The following is an 11,593-nucleotide window of genomic DNA, read 5'->3' on the forward strand; positions in this document are numbered from 1 at the left end:
CATGTAAAGTAAAGAGTCTGGGAGAGTGCCTGGCACAGAACAAAACTATTATTGTGATTTCATCACCATCCTCAACTCCTTCCAATTCATCACTAGGCCCTGTTTTAAATTTTTTTATGTTTATTTATTTTTGAGAGAGAGAGACAGAGAGAGAGACAAGACAGAGTGCGAGTGGGGGGAGGGGCAGAGAGAGAGGGAGACAATCTGAAGCAGCTCCAGGCTCTGGGCTGTCAGCACAGAGCCTGATGCGGGGCTCAAACGCATGAACCGTGAGATCATGTGATCTGAGCCTAAGTCGGACGCTTAACCAACTGAGCCACCCAGGTACCCCTATCTAGGCTCTGTTAAGTTAACCTCTCCAATCAGGCCACTTCTCCACCATCACGCCCTCAGCCCCAGTCAAGAGGCAGCAAAGCATAAATGCAAATTACGTGGGTTCCAGGGCCTGGCTGCAGGAGTTTAAATCCTGACCCTGACCCTGTGTGACCTTGAATAAGTGACCTCCCTCCTTGTGCCTCATTTTCCTTTTTCTGTACAATGGGGATAATAGTATCGCCTCCTCTTAAAAACTTGCTTTCAGGATGAAATGAAAGAACGTATACCAAGCACTCACGATAGTTTCAGGTATATAAGAAGTGCTAACTAGGGCGCCTGGGTGGCTCAGTCGGTTAAGTGTCCGACTTCAGCTCAGGTCATGATCTCACAGTCTGTGAGTTCGAGCCCCGCATCAGGCTCTGTGCTGACAGCTCAGAGCCTGGAGCCTGCTTCAGATTCTGTGTCTCCTTCTCTCTCTGCCCCTCCCCTGCTCATGCTCTGTCTCTCTCTGTCTCAAAAATAAATAAAAAATAAATAAATAAATAAATAAATAAATAAATAAATAGAAGTGCTAACTAAATGCTGATAGTTAATATTATAATTAATATATAGCAGCCACCTCGCTGGGCTTCTGGCTTCTGCTCTGCCTCCCTACAGTCTGTTTTCCATGCAGCAACCAGAGTGAGCCTTTTAAAATATCAATCACAGGGGCGCCTGGGTGGCGCAGTCGGTTAAGCGTCCGACTTCAGCCAGGTCACGATCTCGCGGTCCGTGAGTTCGAGCCCCGCGTCGGGCTCTGGGCTGATGGCTCAGAGCCTGGAGCCTGTTTCTGATTCTGTGTCTCCCTCTCTCTCTGCCCCTCCCCCGTTCATGCTCTGTCTCTCTCTGTCCCAAAAAAATAAACGTTAAAAAAATAAATAAATAAAATAAAATAAAATAAAATATCAATCACAGGAGTGCCTGGGTGGCTCAGTCGGTTAAGCATCCGACTTTAGCTCAGGTCACGATCTCACGGTCCGTGAGTTCGAGCCCCGCGTCGGGCTCTGGGCTGATGGCTCAGAGCCTGGAGCCTGCTTCCGATTCTGTGTCTCCCTCTCTCTCTGCCCCTCCCCCATTCATGCTCTGTCTCTCTCTGTCTCAAAAATAAATAAATGTAAAAAAAAAAAAGTCAAAAGAGGCGCCTGGGTGGCTCAGTCAGGTAGGCGCCTGACTTCCGCTCAGGTTATGATATAGCTCGTGAGCTCCGCATCAGGCTGTGCCTTGACAGCTCAGAGCCTGGAGCCTGCTTCAGATTCTGCGTCTCCCCCTCTCTCTGCCCCTGCCCCGCTCTGTCAAAAATAAGTAAACATCAAAAAATTAAAAAATAAATAAAATAAAATAAAATAAAATGCCAATGACAGATTAAAGAATCACAGAAAACAAACACAATATGTGGAGCTTGTTTAAATTCTGATGCAGATGCAACAAGATAAAAAGATAAAAAGATATTTATGGGATATAATGTCCGGCATGTAGCTTCAAAATCATCTGGGAGGAGTGGGTGGGGGAGTGAAACATTGGCCATCAATAGATAATTGCTGATACCAGCCACTTCTATTATTAACAATTCTAGGGGCGCCTGGGTGGCTCAGTTGGTTGAGCGTCCGACTTCAGCTCAGGTCATGATCTCACACTTCATGAGTTCGAGCCCCGCGTCGGGCTCTGTGCTGACAGCTCGGAGCCTGGAGCCTGCTTCAGATTCTGTGTCTCCCTCTCTTTCTCTGCCTCTCCCCTGCTCATGCTCTGTCTCTCTCTGTCTCAAAAATAAATAAAAACATTTTAAAAAATTAAAAAAAAAAACAATTATATTCTCACGCTTTCTGTATGTTTGAAATAAAACATTATTCTTAAAAATGAAAAGCAAGATATGCAGGGGACAATCGCAGAAATGTGATAATGTGAAGAAATGACTCTTGGGGCGCCTGGGTGACCCAGTCGGTTAAGGGTCTGACTTTGGCTCGGGGCATGATCTCACAGTTCGTGGGTTCAAGCCCCACGTGAGGCTCTGTACTGACAGCTCAGAGCCTGGAGCCTGCTTCGGCTTCTGTGTCTCCCTCTGTCTCTGCTCCTCCCCTGCTCGTTCTCTGTCGCTCTTCATCTCTCAGAAATAAATGAACATTAAAAAATATAATAATAAAGTAAAAAGAAATGACTCTAAAGTTTGAAAGTTGTGATAATGATATTTTAGTTGTGTTTCAAAGATCTCTCGAGTCCTTATTTGTTAGGAACACAGGTTTAAGTGTTTCTGGATGAAATGTGTGGAATTTACTTCAAAATAACTCAAGGGACTCAATGGGGGAGGGGATGATGGAACAAAATTGGTCATGTGGGTGATGGATTCGTGAGGGGCTGGTTATACTCTTCCCCTTCCTTTCTTTTGGTCATGTTTGAAATTTTCCATAAACTAAAACAATTTTCTAAAAAAGAGTATATTGAGGCCCCTGGGTGGCTCAGTTGGTTAAGCGCTTGACTGTTGATCTCAGTTCAGGTCTTGATCTCAGGGTCATGAGTTCAAGCCCCATGTTGTAGTCCACACTGGGCATGGAACCTACTTTAAAAAAAAAAAAGAGAGAGGGGCGCCTGGGTGGCGCAGTCGGTTAAGCGTCCGACTTCAGCCAGGTCACGATCTCGCGGTCCGTGAGTTCGAGCCCCGCGTCGGGCTCTGGGCTGATGGCTCAGAGCCTGGAGCCTGTTTCCGATTCTGTGTCTCCCTCTCTCTCTGCCCCTCCCCCGTTCATGCTCTGTCTCTGTCCCCCCAAAATAAATAAATGTTGAAAAAAAAAAAAAAAAAAAAAAACAAGAGAGAGAGAGAGAGAATATGAAGACCTAAACTAGTTCATGCCACTTCCCATATTTAAAACCCTTCCTTGGTTTCCCACTCAGCTAGACCTTTCTAATTCCTTGACCTCAAGTTCTGTATTGTCCCCAACGTCTATCTACTCATCACAGAGAACTTCTGGCTGTTAATCCTTTCCAGCGTTTATTTGATACAGATTTATTGGACACCTACCCTGTTCTGGACAGAGGGTGAACAAGGCAGACAAGTTGTTCGTCTTAACAGGGAATACATTCTAGAGGACAGGAATACTGTATTAAGTGCCCACCAGGGAGATGTGACAACAGAATAATGAAGGGAAGGGAGCACCATGAGCTACGGTGGACAGGGGAGGCCTTCTGCAGTGGTAATATTTGAAATGAGATCAGAGTGGGGAGTCAAATATGTTGATGGAGGAATGACCTTGGGGGAGGACATAGGGAACCGCTAGTGCAGAAGCCCTGAAGTATGATGGACCATGGGATGTACCAGCCCTGGAAAGAAGGTGAGTTTGGAGGATGGAGGTAGGAAAGATCCCCTGAACGCAGCATGTTCCTTCCCACCTTGAGCTCTCTGAACTTGCTATTCTGGGACAACTTTGATTCTATCATGGCCTATTTCAATGCACAATAAAAACAAAAAGTAATATTGGTAACATGCATTGAGCACTGTAGGCACTGGTCTAAACTTTCCATTGATTACTGAATTTAATCCTAACATCCCAGAAAGATGAAGGGACTTGGCCAAGGTTACACAGATAGAAAGTGGCCAAGACAAGATTCCAAACTGGTTACCCAGGCAATCCGGCTCCAGAGTTCGAATAACCCTACACCTAACACCCAGGGCTCCCAGGACTCGCCAGACCTTATCACACTGAAGACCCACCCATGCAGGGCATTTTTATGGGCACTTCACGGTCATTCCCGTGCTGGGCGGGAAAGTGCACCGTCATGGCCCGGGGAAGGATGCCAAGCGTGGCACCCAGGGCCTGGCACCAGGAGATCCAACCCTCCCAAGAACTCCCGCTGGGATATTTCGGGAACCGCCGTCCCCCTCCCCTTACCACATCTGGGCCGGGGCATTGGGGTGGGAGGGGCTGAGATTCTTGAATCACCCAATGGCGAAGGGTGCCGGGGGCCTATGCAAATAACACATTTTTTATTGGACCTCAGCTCTCTCTGAACCTGGAGTCTCACCCCGCCCACTCACGAAAAATTGGCCTGACTTCTTTGCAAAAGCCTTGGGCAGACGTTTCTTGCAATTCCCTCCGGAGAGTGAACTCAGGCTCCCAACGAATTCTCGAAAGGAAGGGGGACACAGAGAGGGAAGGCGCCTATGCTGGGCAGTGTCTCAGTGATCTCTAAACCCAGTTTCCCCGAGTTAGGTCCTGCACGTGCTTGACTCCACTCAGCCACCGTAGGCCCCGCAAGCCGCAGTACACTTTCCCATAGCCCTTAGACTAGCTCCGCGCTTGCTCACCAACTTGCCTGCCTCGTGCACCCACCCCTTCGATTTCTTCTCCCGCGGCAGCCTCAGCTGGCCGCGACTGCGCATGCGTACTGACGCCCCCACCGGGCCCCGCGTGGGAGGAGTGGATGGAAATGAGGCTGGGCAGAGCAACTCGCGCACCCTCCCTCCCCTCCCGTCGCTGGGCGCGCGCCGGGAGGTGCAGCTCCGCCGCGTCCGAGGGCAGCGCAGCAGCTGCAGCGGCCGCTGAGGGAGGGGCCCGGAGCCCCGCCCCCGGGGAGGGGCCTTCCGCAGGTGAGCCGGGCTCGGGTCCGGGCCTGGATGCCTGGGTCTTCGGGAAGTGGATTGGGGGCTGGACGCCAGGATCTCCCGGAAAAGAATCGATTGGAGTCCTGATGCATAGGTTCCGGAGGGACTGCAATGGTGCCTGAGCCTTGGTAGGGTGCACTGGTGCCCGAATGCCATGATTCCGAGGGGTGCACTGAGGCCCGGACGCCTGAGACCCCGAAGGAGAAATCCATTAGGCGTCTCTTAATCGCAAGACAGGCCACATTCTTTCTGCATCTCCCTCCAGGTCTCCCCTCTACCCTCCACGCTGGGGATGAAATTTAGCAACAAGAAGGAAGCAGTTCACGCGGCGTCCATGGACTGAGACTAAACCGCGACTCCGGTAAAGCTACCTATTGGAGGTGAATCCCGCCCACTGAGCTCAGGCCCCTCCCCTGGGACAGAGTTGTAAAAGACCCGCCCACCCCGCTGGAAGGCCCCTCCCCTGGGTCTGAGTGGCTTTGGAGCCTATTTATATGGCCCCGCCCATTCCCGTCTTAGTTTCCACTGCTGGGAGGTTCTAATGGGGGGAGGTCCCGCCCACTGTGGATCCAGGCTTCGGCAGCTCTGCGCTCAGGACAGCCCCAGAGTTTAAGTTGTAGAGGCCTCGCCCACTCCGTTCAAGGGCTCCAAGCCTGGGTCTAAGTTGCAAAGGGTCACGTTTGCATAAACCCCCGCTAGTTGTGCTTTTAGGCTCCGCCGGCCCGCAAGCAACACCTGCCCTGCCTTTGGATGCCAGACTTAAGACCTCGCTCCTAAAACACTGGTCCGTGATTTTAGGCCCTATAGCCTATCCCCATCAGCCTGATCATCACCGGCGTGGCCTAGCTCCCTCTGGGTTCCTGGGCCAGCAAGATGCTGGAACGAGATGCGGAGTCCGCGGCCGGGGACACGGATCCTAGTCCCACCGGCAAGGAACCTATAACCAAAGGAGGAGGTGAGAGCAGTCCCGCCTGTGAGTAGGGGGCACTCTACAGGAATTGGGGCCAAGAGAATCACATTTTAAGGGAATCTCAGGGCGAAAGTTTGAAGGCCTAGGGTGATGGCCATTTGGGTTGCTCCGAATCGCGTTCTGGGGAATCGTACTATTTGGCGTTGGGGAAATTCAGTGATCATTTTTGGGGCTCAGAAAATTCAAGGAGGGTCAGGGCGGTTGATATGTGGAATTTCAGGGTGATCACTTGGGAATGTACTAGAAACGAACATCTTAGTTGCTTTGGGGTTCCAGCTCCGTAATCCTTTGGAGCCCCTTAGGATGATCATTTGAGGAATCTCAGTATGACCCTTGAGTGTCCAGATACACTCCAAGTATCAAGGCTGGGACGGGGTGGGGGGGCGGGGGAGGGAAGCCTGGCCTAAATTCAGGTTGTTGGCTGATGCCTGGAGCCCACCCGCCCTCCTGTCCTGTAGCTCCCCACCAGGGCTCGCCGCAGAAGCCCAGCCAGTCGGTTCCCGGGCCTGCCACGTCCGCGGGGGCGCCTTCTCGACCCCGCCGGCGGCCCCCGCCCCAGCGCCCGCACCGCTGCCCCGACTGTGACAAGGCCTTCTCGTACCCGTCCAAGCTGGCCACGCACCGGCTGGCACATGGCGGCGCCCGCCCGCATCCGTGCCCCGATTGCCCCAAGGCCTTCTCCTACCCCTCCAAGCTGGCAGCTCACCGCCTCACGCACAGTGGTGCCCGCCCACACCCGTGCCCACACTGCCCCAAAGCCTTTGGCCACCGCTCCAAGCTGGCCGCCCACCTCTGGACCCATGCGCCTGCCCGCCCCTACCCGTGCCCGGACTGCCCCAAGTCCTTCTGCTACCCCTCCAAGCTCGCAGCCCACCGCCACACCCACCACGCCACTGACGCCCGCCCTTATCCTTGCCCGCACTGCCCCAAGGCTTTTTCCTTCCCCTCCAAACTGGCCGCCCATCGCCTGTGTCATGACCCCCCCACGGCGCCGGGCAGCCAGGCCACGGCCCGGCATCGCTGCTCCAGCTGCGATCAGGCCTTTGGCCAAAGACGCCTCCTGCTCCTTCACCAACGCGGCCACCACCAGGCTGAGAGCCAGGGGGAGCGCGAGTGAGCCCTCCCCTTGGCTCACAGCGCCCCCCTGCCGCCAGCCCAGGTCAATGAAGAGGTGGCATTTCTAAGCTGGGCTGTATGGACTTGCCTCTGCTCCACGCTGGGCTCAAACTTACCGGGCTGAGGACTTCTGCTCACCTGTTTGGGGAAGGGAAAGGTGTCACCCATAGTTAGCACTGGGCCCCAAACTATGGGTTTGGAGCTGTGGGTTGAAAGCAAGTCCTGGCTCCGGTTTTTTCCCTCCTATTCATAAGGCGAAAGTAAAAAGTCTGCTAGCACCGGGGGTTGGTGAGGAATGTGGGGAAACAGGGTCTCTCCTTATTGTGAGTTAAATTGGTGCCTGCATTTTGGCCGTTTTGACTGTATCTATAAAAAATTTTAAATGCACACATGGTCGTGTCAACTATTCCACTTCTAGGAACTTATCCTGTAGATAAACTCAGCACGTTGAAATAGGCGTAAGGGTAAGGATGTCCACAGTGGGATGGTTGTGGCCAAAGACGGGAAACCATCCAAGTGCCCACTGGTAGGGGACCAGCTAATAAATTCCCGTAGGGCCACAGAATGGACTATGTTGCTGTAGGAGAAAAAAAAAAAAAAAGTCTATTTGTATAGATGGGGAAAGAGTCCCTAAATATACTAAATAGTGAAAGCAAGAACAAAGGGTATACTACCAAGAGTAAAAAAAAAAAAAAATTTAAATATTTATTTTTGGGGAGGTCACAAGCAGGGGAGGGGCACAGAGAGGGAGACACGGGATCTGAAGCAGGCTCTGTGCTGACAGGCTGACATCAGCGAGCCTGATGCAGGGCCCGAACTCCTGATCCTCAAGATCACGACCTGAGCTGAGCCGAAGTCGGACACACTCAACCGACTGAGCCACCCAGGTACCCCAGCATAAATTTTTTTTAAAGCTCAAGCTTTAGAGCCAGACCTGAACCACTACTGGGGGACCTTGGACAAGCTTTGACCCTTCTCTGGAGTCAGATGCCTTCTCTAGAACATGGGAGTGTTATAAGGCCTTTATAAGGACGCAGGCATCATCTCTGGCAGTCACTTCCCTCCTGAAGCCTGTTTCTCCTGCTATAAAGTAAGAATGACTGAGCTAACCTGGAGCTGCCCCTCACTCTTCAGATGTGTATTAAGTGCCCACAGTGTGCTGGCCCCTGCCCAGGGTGGTAGGAACACACCAGTGAACAAGACAAGCCTGGTCTAGTGAGGGAAGCGGGCACTAATCAAGTAGGGACCAAGAAAAGAAAAGAAAAAAAAAAACCTAAAGAGGGGTGGGGGGGGGGGTAGGGGAGGCAGCCACCACCAAGAATTATTTCAATGTTGACATGGCCAAAGACGCCATTCAATGAATGACATCCGTGGCATGGGCTTGGGAACAGGCCAGTGAAAGAGAACCAGGAGCTCAGAAACAGACCTGTGCTTACCGGGGGGCCTGACTAGTGACAATCCCCACATGTCCATGAGGGCCTGACAGTATGTGTTTGTAGGTTTTGTAGGCCACGGTGTCTGCTACAACTACCCCCCCACTCTGACGCTGTGGTACAAAAGCAGCTGTACACGTTATGATACATGGGTGAATGAGTGTGGCTGTGGTCCAGTAAAACTCTGCAGAAATAGTAGGTGGGCTGGGTGTTGCCCATGGGATGTCGTTTGCAGATCTCTGCCGTCGGTGAGTGGGGAAAGGACAGGCTAATCTGTGAACCAGCTGAGAGGTACGGGAAAAAAAACCAAGTGGGACCCTGTGGAGGCAGAATAACGGTCCCCCAAAGAGGTCCACGTCCTAATCCCCAGGACGGGAGCATGTTAGTTTACACATGGCAGACGGGACTTTGCAGATGTGATTAAGGATCTTGGGCATGGTTAGGCAGAATCCTGGCCCCCCAAAGATGTTCAGTCCCTAGTCCCCGAAACCCACAAATATGCTATGGGGCGAAGGAGAATTATGGATGAAGGAATCAAAGTTGCTAATCGGCTGACTTTAAAGGAGGGAGATTATCTATCCCCTTGAGATGGGGAGGTTATCCTGATTATTCCAGCCCCCCCACCCAACATAACCAGAGGGGTCCTTCTACGGGAAAGAGGGAAGCAGAAGAGTCAGAGGCCATGTGACAATGGGAGCAGAGACTGGAGGGATGCAGGGCCATGGGGCAAGGAATTCAGGCAGCCTGTAGACACTAGAAAAAGTAAGGAAATGGATCCTCCCCGGAAGGCACACAGCCTTGCACACCATGATTTTAGCCCACTGAGACTGACATTGGACTACCACTGACCTGCAGAACTGTAAGAAAATAAATGTGTGTTGTTTGAGGCCCCTAAGCTTGGGATAGTTTGCTACAGCAGCAATAGGAATCTTACAGATCCCGGTCTCATACCATACACAAAAATAAGTTTCTGGTGAGTTAAGATTTAAGTTGGGAAAGCAAAACAGATGGAAATAATAAAGGAGAATATCTTAGTAACCTCAGAGGTACAGAAGGAATCCGTACGACACGAGAAATGCACATCGTAGAGGAAAAGACTGGTAAATTTGACCATAAATCAAGTGACAACTATGACAAGAGATACAAGAAGAGTGGATATATACCTAGCACATACTATTTTTTTTTTAATTTTTTTTTTTTTTAAATTTTTTTTTTCAACGTTTATTTATTTTTGGGACAGAGAGAGACAGAGCATGAACGGGGGAGGGGCAGAGAGAGAGGGGGACACAGAATCAGAAACAGGCTCCAGGCTCTGAGCCATCAGCCCAGAGCCCGACGCGGGGCTCGAACTCACGGACCGCAAGATCGTGACCTGGCTGAAGTCGGACGCCCAACCGACTGCGCCACCCAGGCGCCCCTTTTTAATTTTTTTTAATGTTTATTTATTTTTGAGACAGAGAGAGACAGAGCATGAACGAGGGAGGGTCAGAGAGAGAGGGAGACACAGAATCTGAAGCAGGCTCCAGGCTCTGAGCTGTCAGCACAGAGCCCGATGTGGGGCTCGAACTCACGGACTGTGAGATCGTGACCTGAGCCGAAGTCGGACGCTTAACTGACTGAGCCACCCAGGCGCCCCTAGCACATACTATTATATAGAGGGTTAGAAAAGATATGTTTGAGGAGGGAGTGTTTGAGTTCAGATCCAAAACGTGTGGATGGAATGAGAGATGCTTTGTGGAAGTATCCAGCATAAGGGGTAGGACCGAGCAGGCAAGTGCAAATTAGCAGGCCGCCAGACCACAGTCCACTCAGCAAAGCCTTGGGGGAGGGGTGGGCGAGGGTGAGGATTCAAGTCCTTCCACACCCGGAAGTGCGGTTTGTATCAATGTTCACATACAGAGCTGTTCTGGAAGATGCCCTCCGCAGCAACCACACCACCATCCAAGTTTCAGGAACGCAAACGCACTTGAGGGGTGTTGATCTCTGGTCTAAACGTCATTGTACAGGTGGGGAAAGAGGCCCGGAGAGATGGGATTTGCCTGTACCCAAACAAGGCCAGCAGGCCGGGACCTGATGAGCCAGGGTGGATCGCGTGTATAGCTCAGGCCAGCTCCTGCCCGAGGGCCTTTGCACTTCTTTTCCAGACCTCCCCTACTTCTCACTGCAGAGGAATTCTTCCTGCAGAGGAATCAGTCCCTTGAGATGCCTCCCCCGCTGACCTTATCTAAACCACGCCACCCTGCCCATCACTGTAACACTGCCCTGCGTTATCTGCCTCACACGTTTATCACTGCTCAGTGCTGCAGTCTCTCTCCCAGAGGAATGTCACCCCGTGAGTGGGGCCTCATCTGTTTTTCACACTGCAGTTCCACGGCCTCACCCATAGCGGGCGCGGTGGGCAGAACAATGGCCTCCCAAAAACATCCACATCCTAATCCCTGGAACCCGCCAATATGCTATGTGGCAAAGGGGAATTACGGTTGAAGAAATCAAAGTTGCTAATTGGCTGACTTTAAAACATGGAGATTATCCCAGAGTATCCAGGTGGTCTCGAGGTAAACACGAGGATCTTTTAAAGGTGGCAGGAGTCAGGAGAGTCAACGTCAGGGTGATGTGAAAGACTCCCCTTGCCACTGCTGGCTTTGAATACAGAAGGGGAATCGGGGATTTGGGGAAAAGACAAGGAAGCAGATTTTCCCCAGAGCTTCCAGAAGGAACACGGCCCTGCCTACATCCTGAGTTTTAGCCCAGTAAGACCCGTTTTGGACTTCAGACCTCCAGACCTGGAAGGTTCTACATTTCTGTTGTTTTAAGACACCGGGTTTGGGCTAATTTGTTACCTCTGACTGCCCTTTGCTCTGCTCAGACCCCTTCCTGACCTCCCTGGCCACAGGACAATGTCCAAGCTTTTCGACCTGGCGTTCACAGACCTTCGGGACAGCCCTGTCCTCTTGTTTTCTGCAGTGATGTCACTGTTCTCTATCTGTACGCTCTACTACAGCAGCCACTGAGCACTTGAAGTGTGGCCAGTGTGGCCAAGGAAGTAAATTTTTCCTTTCCTTTCAGTGCAGTTCATTTAAATAGCTACCTGTATCCGCGTTAGACAGCACAGCTGCAAGGGCTACGTCC

The 11,593-nt window shown here is 51.5% G+C and overlaps 1 protein-coding gene across 8 annotated transcripts; it reads left to right on the forward strand.

The window, feature by feature from the left end:
* The first annotated feature begins 4,429 nt into the window (after positions 1-4,429).
* Positions 4,430-8,315, forward strand: ZNF575 (zinc finger protein 575). Of its 8 annotated transcripts, none has more exons than XR_015244923.1 (4): positions 4,430-4,930; positions 5,211-5,325; positions 5,703-5,900; positions 7,816-8,315. XR_015244923.1 is itself a non-coding variant. In XM_086689978.1 (4 exons), exons 3-4 carry the CDS (start codon positions 5,819-5,821, stop codon positions 7,030-7,032), a joined length of 741 nt encoding a protein of 246 aa, XP_086546104.1. In that variant the 5' UTR covers positions 4,786-4,930; positions 5,211-5,325; positions 5,703-5,818; the 3' UTR covers positions 7,033-7,420. The 8 variants fall into 8 exon arrangements, 7 of the variants coding, with proteins under 7 accessions (XP_086546104.1, XP_025770737.1, XP_086546107.1 ...); XM_086689978.1 differs by lacking the exon at positions 7,816-8,315 and adding an exon at positions 6,374-7,420 and having other exon boundaries at positions 4,786-4,930; XM_025914952.2 differs by lacking the exon at positions 7,816-8,315 and adding an exon at positions 6,374-7,420 and having other exon boundaries at positions 4,786-4,930; positions 5,744-5,900.
* Positions 8,316-11,593: the final 3,278 nt, after the last annotated feature.

Source organism: Puma concolor, chromosome E2 (genome assembly GCF_028749965.1).
Source record: "Puma concolor isolate L17-30 chromosome E2, mPumCon1.1.hap2, whole genome shotgun sequence".
Classification (NCBI taxonomy): Eukaryota; Metazoa; Chordata; class Mammalia; order Carnivora; family Felidae; genus Puma; species Puma concolor.